At 32.6% G+C, this 18846-nt stretch overlaps 2 protein-coding genes across 2 annotated transcripts; one reads left to right on the plus strand and one right to left on the minus strand.

Moving 5' to 3' along the window:
• Positions 1–713: 713 nt before the first annotated feature.
• LOC140982945 (aldehyde oxidase GLOX-like) lies at positions 714–2823 on the minus strand. Its single transcript, XM_073449738.1, has one exon. The coding sequence runs from the start codon at positions 2661–2663 to the stop codon at positions 861–863; it is 1803 nt and encodes a 600-aa protein (XP_073305839.1). The 5' UTR covers positions 2664–2823; the 3' UTR covers positions 714–860.
• Positions 2824–9082: 6259 nt separating this feature from the next.
• LOC140983180 (strictosidine synthase-like) lies at positions 9083–10668 on the plus strand. Its single transcript, XM_073450110.1, has 3 exons — positions 9083–9457; positions 9709–9987; positions 10063–10668. The coding sequence occupies exons 1-3, from the start codon at positions 9237–9239 to the stop codon at positions 10550–10552; spliced, it is 990 nt and encodes a 329-aa protein (XP_073306211.1). The 5' UTR covers positions 9083–9236; the 3' UTR covers positions 10553–10668.
• The last annotated feature ends 8178 nt before the right edge of the window (positions 10669–18846 follow it).

An 18846-nucleotide genomic window follows, 5' to 3' on the forward strand; every position in this document is an offset into this window, starting at 1 on the left:
ATAACAAAATCTCTCTCATATATATGATTTAAATTTGAAAGTTTGAAAGTCTAATTGTAGAAAAATAAAATATATTTACTAAATCAAATAAACAATTGTTTAGAAAATATAAATGTTCAAAATAAATNCCATCTATTTATTTAAAATCGATTTGTGTTACAAAATATTATATTCCGCTGCATGTTGTCCGAAATCTTGTAACATCTGGCACAACACTTAATTCTAATAATACACAAATTCACGATTTTACAATCTAGATATTTTTATTATTCTGGATATCTGTCGAATAACATAATTCCTTATAGTGTATTTCTTCACATTTCACTTATTTAGTTTATTCGATTCACATTTAAAGCCCAAAAAGCCTCTTAACTCGATGAAATGATCTCTTCCTAGAAATCCTTAAATCTCATTTCAATTATTTGTGGGGGCAATTTGGTTGAAATTACATTTATTGTACGTAGTGCACTCCAGCTCTCAAACATTAAAACTTTCCCCGTAGGCAAAGGCCGTATGCACGTGGTTTCTGTCTGCAAATGTTTAAAGACTCATAAAGACATTTCAATTCTGTCCTGCCATTGAGCCCACCGACATTTTCGCCACGATTGGTGACAATATTTTCTAATTTAAGAAATTCCCAGGATTCTTTTTTAAGGATCGAGCTCGAATTCAAACTTGTAAAAGGAAGATTGGAAGCAAAATTTGAACAATAGTTGGAGCCGAGTGACAATAAGTATGATAATACAAGTTTGAAGCTAGAATTGTTTAACTACATTTTAAGAATTGAATTTGAGCATTTCAAGAATATCTCAAAAGAATTGAGTAATCCACAAAAAATTAAAGTTTGTCTCCAATGAAACTCACTTGATCCTCACCCAAATACTATGACTAGGCACACCCTGGTGCACCACAAACAGCATGTAATAGCCCGGTGGCGCGATGTTAGCTGTTGGCGGTGCATACACCGTCAGTTTATGAGCAAATACAGATAATTGTTCTGCACTAGCAATGTGCAACACAAGGAGTCTCTGGTTCATGGCGAAAGAGTGAGTAGAAAATGAAGGTGCAGCCATTGTTACGGTGTACTCTCCCTCAGGATGGTACATCTTCATGCTCAAAGTGATGGAGAATTCCTGGCAGTAGGATAAAACATTGTCTGTTGGACCCTCAATGGAGAGAATTGAAGGGCGGAGATGGCTGTATTTCTCCGCCCCGTACGGCGGAGAGAAAGCTTCTAAGCTTAGCTCCGTGGGGTACTTCACGTCGGTGTAGGTGTACCTTACGTGTGGATTGCTTCCCCCAACTAGGATTCTGCCATCTGGCAACAAGGTGGCTGAGGAGTGGTAGAGTCTTGGGATTTTGCTGGGGTTGAGCACGGTGAATCTTTTCTTCGGGTCGGATTCGTCGGGTCTGTAGAAAAGTGGGTTAAGTACCGGGTCAATTGCGGATTCCCACCCGGCTGTTCCTTTAGCTGCTCCGTTTAAAATGATGAGGTCGCCGGTCGGTAGGATAAGCATGTCGGGCATTACCCGACTCATTGGCATGTTTTCCATGACCCATTTAGGATTCGGATCCGTAACCCGGATTCTTCCACATGATTTAGAAGCTGCCATGAAATGACCGTTCGTAGCATTGATGTACGCGCCACCTCTTGCACCTCCGCACACCATCACCTCCACCGACGGTGAAACTGGTGGAAACGTAAAAAACCCATCTGCAATGGGGGGATTTAGCTTCAGCGGCAGCATAGCCGATGAACCTGTCGCCGGATACGATCTTTTCTCACCTGGAATCGCCGGAAATTCTTTTACAATCTTGTAATTCACGTAATCCAGCACTACAGAGCGTTGATTTGCGAAAACGAAGAGATTCCCGTCTGGCAATAGATGCAAGAATGGATACAGATTGTTCTCTTCTGCCGGGTCTGTGGTTTCTTTCAAAAATGGGAAATAATAAACCTGTTTTTCGAGTAAATTCTTGGGGAAGAACTCGTAGTTAAAAGCCCTTCTTCCACCGACAACAATCACACGCCCATCGGGTAGAATTTGATTAGACGCATACCATCTCTGAACAGATAAAGTCTCATGCTGCAGCTCAATCCAGTCGCATTCATCGTGGATGCATGGAGTAAATATCCTAATTTTGTGGTCTCCGCCGTGATATCCACCAGTTTGAATGAGAATTCCGGCGGAATTAACGGAGCCAGAGGAACACCAGACGTCTGTCTGCACCATTAGCGGGCGGTAGGTGTTGGAAGCGACGTCGTATAGGAGGGAGTGAGCAGTACAATCTTCTATGATGGCCTCGTCGTTGTACCTACATTTTCCAGAAGGTAATGATAGGTTTGAACGACCGAAATCGGTTCGGTCAAAGATGACGATTTTGTTGTTGAAGAGGAGTTGCATGTGCATGGCGGAGACACCAATGGATTTCTGTAAAAGGGTCCATTCTCCGCCGCCGGTGACATGAACGGCTGTGTGGTGTGAGGTGGTGATGGTGAAAGGGAAGATTGGAAACGAGATCTGTGGTTGGAATCTTGACGAGGAGGCGAGGCCAGCCGGGGAAAAGGCAGGTTTGGGGTGTGGGTGGCGCTGTGAAGTGGAAGTGAAGAGCAAGAGAGTGATGGCAAGAAACAGCACAAGAGAGAATTTCTTGAATTTCATTTGAAGATAAGGGGTTCTCTTCTGTTTTCTTGATTTGAAACAAAAATCTTGAAGATGGCTATAAATTCAATTCAGAATGAACTATTATTCGGCAAAGAAGTGGAATTTAAAAATATTTCTGTTACGCTCAGATTTGCTTCTTCCTTGCATAACTGATTATATATAAATAGGCCATAATTGAGGGTGATAATTATATTGGGAAGCATGCAAGAATTTAGAACACGGAAATTAAACTCATCGAAATCCGCGTTCCTAAATCAACTCTCGATGAGTTTAATTTTTGTGTTGTAAATTCTTGCATGCTCCCAATATAATTACCATCCCTCATTATGGTCTATTTATATATAATCAATTATGCAAGGAAGAAGCATATATATTTGATGCATTTTCACCATTTTCTTAATCTTTGATTAGAATAGTGCGAGGGGTGCTCTCACGGCCACCTATATGCTTTAATTTTTCAAGATGGTATTCACGTATAAGTTTTAATAAAGATCACGATTACATGCATATGAACATAAGTGCTTGGTCGAAAATGTCGAAAATAGAATAAAAAATGATCGATTAAAGATATTTATGTCACTATATCACAAATCGCAACAATTTTGGCCATTTATAAAAATTGCTCAACCCGAAAACACTCAACCCGAACTAGAACCCGATCAGCCCGATTTCGAATTTTTTAAAATTTTTTTAAAGAAAATTAAAAAAAATAATATTTTAATTTAAAAACATAATAACAAAATCTCTCTCATATATATGATTTAAATTTGAAAGTTTGAAAGTCTAATTGTAGAAAAATAAAATATATTTACTAAATCAAATAAACAATTGTTTAGAAAATATAAATGTTCAAAATAAATATTAAATTATGAAAATGTATGATATAAATATACAATAAATATTTTTTCAGACATAAAATATATAAAAATGTAAGCAATATTTATTAATTACATATTTTTTTAAAAAAAAATTTAAAATTTTTGGGTCAATTCGGGTTGACCCGAACCCAACCCAACCCGATCATTTTTTTCGGGTCAGCTATCGGGTCCAATCCGAACCCGAAAACTCTAAACCCAAATCTGATTTTTTTCGGGTTGATGGGTCGTGTCTGATTTTAACACCTCTACGTTATTTGATATTTAAGTGGAGAGATGATGAATATTCAATATATATTGATACTTTACAACATGCATGAGATATTAAGCTAATGTTTTAAAGTAGTCAGATTAAATTGGATTTGTATGTGATGAAGATGGATGAAAGGAATGATATAACTGATTAAATTATAATCTAACAAAAAATTGATGAATTACACTTAAATTTATAATACGTATACATTATTTACTCGATTTATTTGTTTGAGATAATCAAAATTATAATTCAACTGGAAATATTTTTTTTGATGATTAAGCTCATATTAATCCCATTTAAGATTAAACAACTTAAAACTTTGCTCCCACACTTCAACGTGCTTTTTATAACATTGCTATAAATATAATTATATCAAATCACTTTGAATGTGAAAATTAATATTTTTTGGGAAAATTTCATTTTGATTTTATGTGTTTGCTTATATATGCTTTTTAGTTTTTTATGTTGTCAAATTTTAGTTCCAGTATTACAACTTTCAATTTTTTAGCATTTTTGTAAGCACTGTGTTGACACTACATTGGAAAAAAATGGCAGATTACAAAACAAACAAAAACAATGCATTAAAATTTGACAATATGAGAGACCATATTGACAAAAAGACAAATATACAATACCAAAATCATAATATTTCCTGTTATTTGTTTTACATTTATATGACATTTAGTTCATTTTCTTTTTTAAATAATTTTTTTCCTTATTTTATCATATTCCAATCATTTTCTTTGTAGAATTAAATGAATCAGATCTTATAAAACCAAACATTGTACAAAGCGACACAAATAATTTTTAAAAAATGAAATTTAAAAATATAATATTAAGACTTGCTATATAGTATTATAATAATAGTTATATATTTTAGAGTAGGTCTTTTTTGTGAGACGGTCTCACGAATCTTTATCTGTGAGTTGAGTCAAACCTACCGATATTCACAATAAAAAGTAATATTCTTAGCATAAAAAATAATATTTTTTCATGAATGATCCAAATAAGAGATCCGTCTTACAAAATACGATCCGTGAGACCGTCTCACACAAGTTTTTGCCTATCTTTTAATATGCAATATATAAAATTAACGATACGTTAAAGATTACAGAGATTTGAGAGGATGGTTATTTTTATTTGGATGAAAAATTCAAACACTATATTTTTTGTGTTTATTTTTCAGAATATTATATCAAGAGTAAAAGTAAAATGAAATGAGAAAAATGGAAATGAAATCAATGACATTGTATTTACTATCTAACATTGTCCTGAAGTTAACGGCGGTAGGTGTTGAAGCGAGGAATGTTGCAGTGCAATCTTCTATATCATGGCTTCGTCGTTGTGCCTACAATTCCTGGAAGGGCGGAAACACCGATGGATTTCGGTAGAAAGGTTCATTCTCCGCCGCCGGTGACCGGATCCGCGGTGTAGTATGAGGTGATGATGAAAGCCAAGGTTGAGAACGTGAACGGTGGTTGAAATCTTGACGGGGATGCAGCGGAGGAGACAACGCGCGGGTAAGTCTGGGAAAATTTGGGGAGTGAGTGGTCGCTTTCGCCATCGTCTCCTCCGCTCCCACTGCGGCCGCGTCCGCCACCACCGCGCCCCCCACCACCACGGCCCCCTCCGCCGCCGCGCTGTGAGGTGAGAGTGAATAGTACTAGAGTGATGAAAAGAAACAGGAAAAGAGAGAATTTCTTGAACGCCATAGAAGATATGATGGAAAACAAGAAATTTGATGTTGGCTATACTCAAATCAGAATATTAACGAAATGGAATTTATAAATATTTCGATTCTTCCCAGATTTGCTTCTTCCCATGAATATATTTGCATCATGAGGTAGCGTATCTTAACTAATAACAGGGATGTCAATGGGTCCGGGTTTTACCCAGACCCACAATGGATCCACTCTAGCTGGGGCGTGTTTGGGCATACTAAATGGGTCATGGGACGGGTCTCGGGTTTAATTTTTCAGACCCATCTGGGTATGGGGCGGGTCATGGGTCCTATAATACCCGCCCCATACCCTCCTCATATATGTGGATATAAATCGATATGCTCGCGAAGATGGTTGTGGGGTGAGGTGGAAGGTAAATAAATCATAGTTTTATTTTGTTATTGTACTTTCATTTTAATTTTGTTACTATACTTTATCTCTTTAAATTACATATTTTTACGGTTTTAAATTACAATTTTATTTTTTCAATGTATTTTCTCTATTTAATTTTGTAAGTAATTTTTCAAGTAATTTACCAACTTGTCCTCCCATTCTTGATGAAGACGAAGATGATCATATAGAATGTGTCTAAAATATTGCTTACTCGCTGATTTTACATTGATTTGTTTAATTTCTGATGAGTTATTTTTGGGGATGACAAGACTTTTTTTGGAGAGCTAGTAACTTTTTTTTAATGTAATTCATTACGTCGTGAAAATACTTTGTTTGTTATTATTAAGTGTGGTCGAAGACATGAATTAGTTTTCTATTGTGTTTTATTAGAGACTTGTTTGTTTCATAATTCAGTCATGTGATAAGAAGATTACATTTTTCATTTAAAAAAAATTCGGGTCTAATGGGTCTCGCGGGTCTACCCGACCCCATTTCGTATTTGGGGTGGGGTGGGTCCGAAGAATATTTAACCGGAGTGGGACGGGTAATGGATCAAAGTTTTTTTCATGGGGTGGGTCTCGGGTTTAGGCATACCCGCCCCATACCCGCCCCATTGACATCTCTAACTAATATCCGGTTGATTGTGATAGGCCATAGTTATCATCGAACGAGTATGAAAAATTTTAGGATATTTTTCGGATCGAGTTTGATATTAAATATAATATAATAATATAGAGATAAATAATTTAATATAATAAATAAATAAATAATAAATATAGTTAATATAATATTTGATTTGGTTGATAAATAATAACTTATTTTATTTGTTTTTGTTAAATTATTAGTTGATAAATTGTTATTTTGTTTTTTAATAATTAATAAAATATTAATAATGGGGAGCTCGTGCTCTTTATTAGCGTTTAATGACCAAAGAACCACGATTGATTAATGTAAATAGTGAAAATGATTTTAAAAAAAATTTGGGATAACAGGAATTTCGACATCATCTCCTTAAGTAGAACATCCCAAAATTTCCAAACCACATTTATGTATTCGAAATAAAGTCAGCTAGGATTCATAAGTACATGGGGCTGACTCCATCTTATGTTAGACATTAATAAGTTCAGTTAAAATCGAACAGAATTTTCTAAAATCGAATTAACCGAATTTTTTTCAACAAATCAAACCGACCGAACTTTACTATGAAAACGTAACAAATCAAATCGAAAAAATCGATTATTTCTGTCAGTAACACAATTAACCGAAATTTTAGAATTTTTTAAAAATAATCATGTTTTAAATAAAAAAAGTACAATATAAAAATTGGATTAAATAAATTTAAATGTTATTTATTAAAAAAATATTTTTAATTATAGTACTATTGTTTAATAATGAATTTTATTAGGAATTGTAATATTTATATCATTATAAATTTTATTAGAAAATTTAATAATATTAATTTTATTTATAAAAGTTTAGTTTGTTAGGTTAACCGAAGTTTTGTATTAAAAACTGAAATCGAACCGAACTAACCTATATTTTAAAAAATTTAAACCGAACTTTCGAAAAACCAAATGTAGGACCAAATGTTTGTCTCTTTACCAAAAGTTATAGCTGGTGGTAGTGGTGCAACTCAAATATTTTAAATCGCACAGCAACCAAAGCATCATGGTTCGATCGCTCTACTTAGTAGGGACAATTATTGCACCTCAACATCGAACCGAAATTTCAAGTTAATTCATTTAGTTCTGTTATTTTGGTTGAAACCGATATTTGATTCACTCATAGATTGTAACTGATGTTTTCCTGTTATTTATTGATATATGTTTTTTTGGTTTAAAAATAACTTGACAGTTTTTATTTTCTTCATTCCTTGAGTTACTTAACTAGAGAAATTCAATATTCCCAAAATTTTATAGCAAATTTTTTTTTCAAATTTCATACTTATTTAATTTTCGGTTATTATAAATAGAAAAATAACAAAACAAGCCCACTAATAATTGGACATCAATATTCATCAAACATTTCAACTAATTGATTATTATTCCAAAAATCTGCAACAATATATTTTTAGGGTAAAAATTTAAACTCCAAAATTCATATACATCATAAGACAATATTATTGTAACTCGATCACAACTATATATGCAATATAATTTTAGAGTATTTGAATTTTAATCTCAAAATTGCATAATTTCAGAACGTACGACAATAAACCAACTTATACACAGTAATAGATTATGATTTGTGGGAATTTTTTTATTTTTAATTTTTAAACATGAGACTAAAAAAACTAATAAAAAATTTGTTCTATTTTTTAATATAGGCTGAAAAAAATTAAAAAATTTAAAATACTAAATTTTTTTTTTTAAAAAATAGGTGGGGTTGAAGCTCATCCTAGCTCAAGGGTTGCTTCGCTCCTGAATAAAATCATGTCATCAAGTTACAACTTTTAAATAATAATAATTTCACATTAATATTGAAATTAAGATAAATTATTAATTGAAAATTAAAATAGTGAATTAATTCAAAAATAGTATGTTGTCTTTAAAGGTAAAATTAATTATAAAAAATAAATCTTTACTTTATGTACCATGAGTGAAACAAAATTCAGCCTAAAAATGAAAATAGAACCCTAATTTTTGTTTTTCACTATTAGATAAAAGAAAATTTTAAATATATTTTTATTTATTATATCACAAATTTGGTCATGAATATCACACAAAATCCTTAAACAAGATCGGAACAAAGGAATCATACTCTTGAAACGAAAGAAACATACTCTTGAAACGAAAGAAACATACTTTTGACTTCTGGCAGAACTTGGACAAAACTTTACCAATCGATGTGAACGATACGAATAGCCCCATTACAAAAAACAATTGCGTTATATACGTGGAATCCCCTGTACAAGTTGCCACAAATTCTTGTCTAGTCAAACTTTTGAGAATCCCTCGTGCTTGTGGAAAAAGTTTCAACAGTCTACAATCATATAAAAATAAGGGATGGGGGAGTAATTAATTTAATATTAGAAGATATCTTTGAAAATATTCAAACAGACTGAAGGATCAATAGCATTATGACAATGTCGCAATTATTTTTTATCTGATCCATGTGACTAGATCGTTGTATTTATGACATTGAAATAAACAGCAAAATTTGACGTTTCTGTAAATCGATCGAGTTGATAAGTCGTAGAGTTTTACCAGCATGTCTATTGCACCATGTTGGAAAATTCAAGAAAAGTGTGTCAATTTTCTTGTCTTATTTCCCTCAAATGCTAGTTATTTAAACCAATCACGTAGAGGACTCATTTGCGGCAGACATGGTGCCCATTTTCTTATTATTCCTCTGCTTGTCATATGCTGCTGAAGCTCATTTGTTTCACTCCTTCGAGAAAATTCAACTCCCAACACCTGGTTCTGAGGCCTATGCTTTTGACTCAAAGAACAGGGGGCCATACACTGGTCTAAATGATGGAAGGATTGTCAAATATCAAGGCCCGGAATTTGGATTTGTGGATTTTGCTTCCACTTCTCCAAATAGGTAACAAAACTCAACCTTTCCTTTTGTATGTATTCTGGTGTCTGTGATTCTAGTTAGCTTGATTGGTTTTGAGTTGGGTTGAATAGATATAATGTTTGGTAGAAATGAATCGAGCATGCTCACTTAGATTTTGAGCTAAATTCTAGCCAAAGTGTTCTTTGAGAACTCGTGAATTATTATTATTAGTGAAAACGATGCCAACGACATAGATGATTAGAAGGATAGAGCTTGATATTAAGTTCTTTTTACAGGACTAAAGAATTTTGTGATGGAAAAGATGGAAATGATCCAAGTAACGGGCCGAAGTGTGGGAGGCCAATAGGTCTTGAATTCAACCACAAAACCAACGAGCTCTACATTATCGACGCTTACAGGGGTTTAATGGTGGTGGGGAGGAGCGGCGGCATTGCAACTCGGCTTGCAGGTGGAAGAGATGGAGTTCCCTTTGATGCACCAGATGCTATAGCCATTGATCCCATTACTGGTGCAGTTTACTTCACAGATGTTGGCAACATTTTCTTCAAAACCAAGTAAATTTTACTAGTCCTCTCTATATATATAATTTTTCATGATGTGTACTGATAGGATTGCCATTTATTTTGCAGTAACATGACAGAGATACTCCTGAGTGGAGATACAAGTGGAAGGCTACTGAAATACAACCCAAAGACGAAGCAACGAACTGTGGTTTTAACTGGTCTAGCGGTACCGAATGGAGCGGTGGTTAGCAAGGATGGCTCATTTGTACTGGTTGCGGAGTACATAGCCTGCAGAATAAGAAGGTTTTGGATAAAGGGTCCCAAAGCAAATACAACAGACATTTTCGTCAATCTTCCGGGAAATCCAGACAACATCAAGAGGACAAGATCAGGAGATTTTTGGGTTCCGGTTAACATTCAAAAGCTGCAGCCTAAACTTACCAGTTTTCCTTTAGGACAGAAGATTAACGAACATGGCCAGATTCTTGAAACAGTCAATTTCTATGCAGAATACAATAGTACTTACGTAACTGAAGTCCAAGAGCATCGAGGGTCGTTGTATGTTGCGTCGGTGTATGCAGATTTTGTTGGTGTCTATAGGGGACTGAAGTGCTAATAAGGAAAAAAAACCACTTATCTTATATTCGTTAAAACAATTATTGATTTTGTCGATGTTAAAATCCAAACTTGTGGAGTATATTGAATTCACGGATCCTACATTTAACATCCAAACTCGTGGTGTATATTGAATTCGCGAATCCTACATTTATGACCGTTGGATTGAATTCTGTTGAGAATGATTTTGTGAAGACCAAGCATTTTGAACAATAATTTACTATATGTATTATCCACATCTTTTATTTCAACTAGAAAAGTGCACAACTAAACTCCTGAAAATATACTAATGAAATTTTGATAATATTTAAATTAATTAAAATATGGCTAATAGTATTTATCAATTGAAATAAATCAAACCACAAAAAATAAAAATCATGACCATAGACGGTATATGAATTGGCAAAAAGTTATTTTATCCACATGACACATTTCTCAATATGTTTCTTGATTGATTTTGACAACTCAACAACTCTTTGTCATAGTTTTTATAATATGCGTATAACCATTTTGGTATACTCAACAAGTATATTATCATCTTTAACAATTATTATGCTATTTAGAATACTCATCTGATATCTGACATGCTTGTAGTTTTCTTTCCTATCACGACATTTTTTCGGTTTTCTACATTGTTTTTATCCAGTAATCTTATATTTCCGACTATTTGTTTTTTTTTTGTTGAATTATTTTCAGTTTATGACAATCATGAACTGTAACTCCTAATAAAAAATTCTTTTAGTCGTGATAGGTTTTCACTTGTGAGTAAAATTATGTATAACATATATATCATTCAACAACATAACCAATGAACGGTGTTGTAATTTCTTCAAACATCGTAAGATTTGTAATATCATTTTTATATATTTAATATCAATATTATTAACATATAGCTATATTGTTAATAAATTTTTAACAATTATTTCTCAATCACTGGAAGAAATAATACTTGAAAATCTATTCAAATTGTTATATATTAGAACAATGTCCTCGTTTAATTTGATGCAATTCAGGAAAGTCATCTCGTTAGTCATTTTTTAGAAGCTTTGTAATAATGATTGCGTTCATCATATCATGGGGATAATATAGTTTCAATCTCATTTGTTGTGTCTAGAACATAATATTATATTATTCATTGAAACAAAACAAATGTTCTTCTATCGAGTTTACATTTTGTTTATAATTGATATAGGTGGATTTTACGTGTTTTTCATAGTATGTGATAGCTCATTGTGTTGCATATATCGTTTAGATTGCATGCATTTTGTGACATTTTGGCGTATATTATGTTTTATTGTTACTCATGTGTCTCGTGGGTGAAAATGCAGGAAATTCTTGAATAAACTGAAGAAATTCAAGAGTCATCCGCCCGGGCGCATATTCATGTCCGCCCGGGCTTCTGCAAGGTGTGAGGAAAAAGGAATTTTTGCGAAAGTCATCCGCCCGGGCGCTTCGATTAAAAATTTAAAACAAGATCTGCGCAAGCCATCCGCCCGGGCGAAAAATCATGTGCGCCCGGGTGCGTTTGTAATTTTGGAAAGATTTCTTGGCCGATTTCTTCCCTTATTTCTGGATATGGACCATTTTGGGAGGATTCAGACATTATTCAGCAGCCACCACAAGCCTTGGAGAGGATTTTGCGCTTGGACTTGAAGATTCGAAGATTTCCAGGCATCGTTCTTCGCGATTTTCGTCAAATATAGTATTTCTAATTTAGAATTTATCGTTTAAACTTTGTGTTGTTTATTTTCACTATGAATTCGAGTAGCTAATTTACAATATTTCTTGGGATTTAAGGGGATCCTACCCCGAACTTTGAGTTGGTTAATTCACATGTTGATGTTGATTTATTCTTGATTATGCTACTATTTTCATTATAATTATTAAAATATAGCTAACTTTAATAATAATCTTATATTGCGAGTGAGTTCGAGAGAATAGCTTGTGATAAGAACGAGTAGAATAGTCCGTGGATCTACAATTTACGCAGACATATGAAATTGGATACGCGCCGATAGTCATAGTTCGGTCGGGCGAAAACTAGAGGATTTCATAGATCGATATGCGATTCACTCTTGATAAATAATTAAAGACATTTAATTACTTCATTGAGTAGAATTAGTTTGGCATAACTCGAGAGGACGTGTTCAATTGAATAGGAAATCCTGTCGGAAGCATACATCACTATCGAACAAATTAATTAATTAACGAGGGGTAGGTGAACTAAAATTCCCAACAAATACATTTCTCATTGAAATCTATTTAAGTGGTTTAGAGTTTATATTTCAGCATTTAATTCTTGACTTGTTTATTGAGTTTTTATTTAATTTTAGTAGTAAAAAACAACCATTCAAATTTCATCGCTAAAGATTTGATAATTGAAAATGATAATTGCAAAATACAGTCTTCAGTGGAACGATACTCGTACTCGCGTACATTATACTATAACTTGACATCGTGCACTTGCGATTAATTTTCGAGCATACAAAATCATATTTTTATTAAGGATTCCATAGTGCAAGTTTTGCTCGATCTTTATATCTTGTGGAATGATAATCAAAATTAATTATTGTATTTTAAAAATTTTGAGAAGAGACATGAATAACATAATTAAGATATGCATATGAGATATCATTCAAATGTAGATAAAAGTATTTGTTTTATTCAATATCTCATCTAATAATACAACTGTTTAGATTTCATGAGCATTTTATGATAGTCAATATTAATTTGATGAAATATTGTAGAATTGTATTTGTATTTCACTATTTGGCTAAGTGAATTTATTTGGCGAAGAGTTTTCAATGCTACCATCTTATATATTATGAATTAGTTGATTAGCCACTTTGACTAAAAAAGAGACAAAAACAACATCTTAGCCACATTGGAATATATCGAGATAATATTAGAGGAAATAAAGTGCAACTGGCTCAATGTCTCAATTTACTAAAAATTCACAAAATTGATCTATTATGTCCACAAAACTTTAGAATTGTTCTCATACCATAATAAATAGAATGAGAATTGTGTACACTTTGTTTTTCATGTATTTCTTTTTCTAGTTGAAGAATTTTTTTTTTTGAAAATGATTTTATTCTTCGAGAAATATTGACATTTTATATGACATCCATAGAACATAATCAACACAAATGACATATAACAATAAAACTTGTTAACGTTAGGGTAAAAAACTGATTTCATTGCAAGAACATTAAATGATCAAATGAAACATATTATTTAGTAATATTTATTTAGCAGCATATATAAAAAATTGACCAAATGACTTAAAAACAGTGTTTGAAATCAGTTACATATAAACATTTCTCTCATTCACTTATCTCAATTGACACATAAAGAATCTGAAAATATCTCTATTCTAAATGAGAGAAAGAAGTTTTATATGACCTTAATATTTATTAATAATTTATTTTTATTCAGTCCGTCTCATCTTCCTTCGTCTTCCCATTATTATCTATCATTAATATGGTAGAAATTTTCATGAATTTGACTGCAATGTATAAATTTAACTGATTAAAATTAAATTAAAATAATAATTACTTTGATTTAGTTAAATACACTATTAATGATCTTTTTAAACTAACATAAAAAATGAATTAAATAACATCATGAATTTGATGAATTGTAAAACAAAAAAAATGGTAAAATAATAAGCTAACAAATGAAAGTCATATATTTAATAGATATTATTTAGGGATATTTTTTTAGCATCATATATCGAAATTGACTAAATGCTTAAATATTTGCATTGGAATCACTTACATACAAACATTTTCTTTCAATCGTGTATCTATGTTGATATATAAGTAGTCTATAAATATCTTTATTTTAAATGAGAAAAAGATGTTTTATATGATCTTAATATTTATTAATAATTTAATTTTATTCAACCTCACTCATCTCCATTCGTCTTCCCATTATTACCTTAATGTTCGAAATATTAACAATTTTTTTAATTTATAACATTATTATAGTAATTTTATATGAATTTGATGTCAATATATAATTAAAGTAATTAAATTTAAATTTAAAAGTAAAATTAAAATAATAAATACTTTAACTAAGTACTCTATTAATAATCTTATCAAACTAACGTAAAAAATAATTTAAAGAAACTCATGAACATGACAAATTATAAAACAAACAAAATGGTAAAATAGTAAGTTTACAAATGAAAATCATATATTTATATAGTAAAATAGATATTAAATTTTTATTTTAAATATGTAACATGTAATTAAATTAAATTTAAAAGTAAAATAAATTAATAACTATTTTGATTGAATTAAGTACATTATTAATGATCATATTAAACTAACATAGGAAATGACTTAAATGACCTCGTGAACATAACAAATTACAAAATAAGTGAAAGGGTAAAATAGTAAGCTCACAATTCAAACTCATATATTTATAATAGTTAAATTCAAACTCATATATTTATAATAGTTAAAGAAACTCATGAACATGAAAAATTATAAAACAAACAAAATGGTAAAATAGTAAGTTTACAAATGAAAATCATATATTTATAATAGTAAAATAGATATTAAATTTTTATTTTAAATATGTAACATGTAATTAAATTAAATTTAAAAGTAAAATCAAATTAATAACTATTTTGATTGAATTAAGTACACTATTAATGATCATATTAAACTAACATAGGAAATGACTTAAATGACCTCATGAACATAACAAATTACAAAATAAGTGAAATGGTAAAATAGTAAGCTCACAATTCAAACTCATATATTTATAATAGTATTAGATAGATTAGATTAGATTAGATTAGATATTAGATTAGATTAGATTAGATTAGATTAATTAAAAGGGCATGTTAATCTGAATTAAAATGAGATGTAACAGCCATTTCAATAGCCATTATCAGCCTTGAATGAGTTATAGCAGCTGCCCTTTCAGCTGCTCACGTTGGCCTATAAATAATGGTTCAGTCCAAGAGAAAAACCACACAAAGTTCCTCTCCAAAGGCTGCAGAAATTTGGTCATACTGGATGCAAGAAAGAGACTTTCTGTTGCAATCCCTCCATATTTTCAAGCAAGTGGCTTTTCAATTAGCAACATTTTTCGAGAAATCCAGTCCAAGTTGCTTTCCATTTTTGAGTTCTCAAAGAAAAGTCGTTTTCCAAGGATTTGTCTACTTCAGAGTTACTTCCAAACAATATAGTCCACATTTTAGTAGCAAGAAAACAAGACAAGTGGGCATTTGTATGTATATTTTTTTATTAAGTTTGCACACTTATATTTTCTTTTATAAGTGTGCTTAATGTTTTCCAAAAAATTATTAAACTTGTCTTCGAAAACTCGATCGCATGATACATATTCGTTTATATTTGATATGAAATCCGTTTGTTATTCGATATTAGTTATGATATTCGAAAGTATTTTTAATTATTTGAAATGCATTGTAATGATTTTAGTTAGAAATGACAATGAAAATTCTAATGTCTGATTTAATTTGATATAGTCCTGATATAGTGAGATATAATAACCTTTTATTTGGCCTCGTTCCTTATAGAAGTAACATATAGGGGATTGATCAGTATATAATGAAAAAATGAGATGATTTTCAATACTATGTTTGTATTTTGTTCGTGTTATATTCAACATGTTCATAATTGAAAACTTTGATTTTGTATACGTATATGTATCTTTGTAATTTATTATGCATGATCGGCCCCCATTTGCTGAGTGTTTCCCCAAACACTCAACCCTTACTCTAGATCCCATATAAGAATGAAGAGCAATTAGATGAGGATGAGCAACCATGTTTTCGGGCTGGTGATGAAGAATCCGTTCAAGATCAAGCATATTTAATAATTCGATTTTGTTAAGTTTATAACTCGTTTCCACATTTTGTTTTGAATCGCATTGTAAAGACGGTTATATATTTTTATGAAAAAGACTGATTTGGATATTTAATTACTACGATGTTTACAAATTGTGTGATTGTGAAATATTGCTGGTGTCTACTAACCCCCATCCAGGGCTTGACATTAAGTGGCATTAGAGCTTCCAGGTGCATAATTTGTTTGGGAGAAATTGGGGAGAATTTGCACAAGAAAGGCGCTCCGACGCCTATAATTCGAGCAACAGGAGCTTCAGCACCGACAACGGGAGCCTTAGCACCTTGTTTTGTGAAAATGCACACATCAAGAGCCTCAGCGCCAAAAATTGGAGGAACATGCGCCTCAATGTCACTAGAAGGCCCCTCACCGCAGGAAATTCAAGGAACTAGCGCCTCAGGGCCTATGTTGCGCTCCAATTTTTGAAAATCTTGTAGAGTACTTAACTTTGTGTAGGAAACTCATAATTCGATTCCGTAAAATTTTCTAGAAACCTCATGATGTAGAATATTCCTCTATATCAAAATCTCCAAACTTTCCAATTTTCGAAAATTTCTCGAGAAATCTCGATCGACCCTTGTATTGCACCGAAATACTTAAAATTGCTTGATTGATGCTAATCTCGGTCTATTTAACATATCCTTATCATTTTGAATTGTTCTAAACCATTTTATTTGTCTTGATCAATGATTATAATAAGGATTTATAATTCATTTGCTTTATTTAACTTTTTTTTCGCTTCCTAAAACTTTGATTTGTATTGCATTCTCTTATCGTTGGAATCAATAAAAAGATTACTTGGTTCGTTTAATCATTGATTGATTTCATTGATTTCATGTTTGGACCACTATGACTTGTGATCATTATGACTTTACGACTATAGCAACCATTGTGGCTACCACATTCCAAGAGTTGGGAAACCCAAACACCAATGAAAATCCGCACCATTGCCAGGACCTCAAACACATGAGGTCAAGTATCACTACGAGTTTATCCAAAAGAATCGAGCTCAAAAATTCAAAGGAGATTCGGGCCTCGAGGTCGTCCAAAATTGGCTCAAAAATATCGGAAACCAACTCCGTCTACTCGAGATTCCCAACGAGTTCAAGGTGGATGTGGTGACACTATTTTTAGAAGAAAAACAGCCAAATGGTGGAAGACAGTCTCGCCAGCTATGCCAGCATCCAGACCAATCACATGACAATAATTTTGATAGGTATTCTTGAAACAGTACTACCTAGCTGAAGTGAGATTATAGAAGTTGGGTGAGCTAAAAAAATTTCACTCAAACTTTGGACATGTCTGTGGTGGAGTATACCTCAAATTTCAAATATCTTGGAACCTATGCTCCCACTATCATGGATGATACCTTGAAAATGCATCGGTTCAAGCGTGGTCTGATTAGCCGTATCCAATCATCATTAGCAGTTTACTAACCCACGATCTTTTTTGATCTTATAGGAGAAAAAATAAGAGCTGAGACAGATATCAAGCGTCGGGAGGACGAGAATAAGAATATATGATCTCTTACTGGGAAATTTTCTCAAGAGAAGCTGCAATTCAAAAGACCAAATCAGTTTAGTGGGTCATTCAAAGGTGCTTCGTCCAGCACAACCTACCAAGAGGCAAAGATGTGTCCCACCTGCAATAGCCCCCATCTTGGGGATTGCCGTAGGAAGTCTGGTACATGCTTCAATTGTGGGAACTCCCACTAATAAAACAATTGAACATTTTAGAGTAGCAACTCCCACTAGTAAAACAATTGAAACACACATGGTACATCGGAACTGCAAAGTCTGTATTAGTGGACAAACATTCCAAGCTGAGTTGATTCAACTCAACATGGTGGAATTCAACTCCATTCTAGGAAAAGATTGATTAGCAAAGAATCATGCTTTAATATATTGTCGTATTAAGAACGTCAAACTACGGGCTCCAAACTAGGTGGAAGTTGCATATCATGGCAAATTCAAGGCACATAAATCCCTTCTATCTGCCCCGGACATTGAAAGGCATGATGAGCGAAGAATAAGTTTACCTAGCTATGATAAGCAAGGTAAAGGAAGAAACTACACTTGCATTAGAGGAGATCCCGATAATACAAGAGTTTTTGGATGTCTTTCCTAAAGAATTCCGTAGCACAATTCCCAACCGTGAAGTAAAATTCATATCCGGAGCTACACAGATCTCAAAAGCACAGTACCGAATGACTCCAGCAGAATTGAAAGAATTAAAGGAACAACTCTAAGAATTGTTGGATAAGAAACAAATCCGACCAAGTGCATCTCGGTGGGGAGCTCATGTCCTTTTTTTAAAGAACAAGGACTGAAACATAAGATTGTGTATTGATTACAGGGAACTGAATAAGGTCACAATCAAGAATAAGTAGCCACTTCTAAGGATGACATGT

This window comes from Primulina huaijiensis, chromosome 8 (assembly GCF_012295235.1).
Source record: "Primulina huaijiensis isolate GDHJ02 chromosome 8, ASM1229523v2, whole genome shotgun sequence".
In the NCBI taxonomy this organism is placed as follows: Eukaryota; Viridiplantae; Streptophyta; class Magnoliopsida; order Lamiales; family Gesneriaceae; genus Primulina; species Primulina huaijiensis.

Excerpts from the sequence above, each read along its gene's own strand:
- LOC140982945 (XM_073449738.1), bottom strand. The coding sequence starts at position 2,663 with ATGAAATTCAAGAAATTCTCTCTTGTGCTGTTTCTTGCCATCACTCTC.
- LOC140983180 (XM_073450110.1), top strand. The coding sequence starts at position 9,237 with ATGGTGCCCATTTTCTTATTATTCCTCTGCTTGTCATATGCTGCTGAA. Across the intron at positions 9,458-9,708 it reads GCTTCCACTTCTCCAAATAG|GACTAAAGAATTTTGTGATG; the intron begins GTAACAAAACTC and ends TTCTTTTTACAG. Across the intron at positions 9,988-10,062 it reads AACATTTTCTTCAAAACCAA|TAACATGACAGAGATACTCC; the intron begins GTAAATTTTACT and ends TTTATTTTGCAG.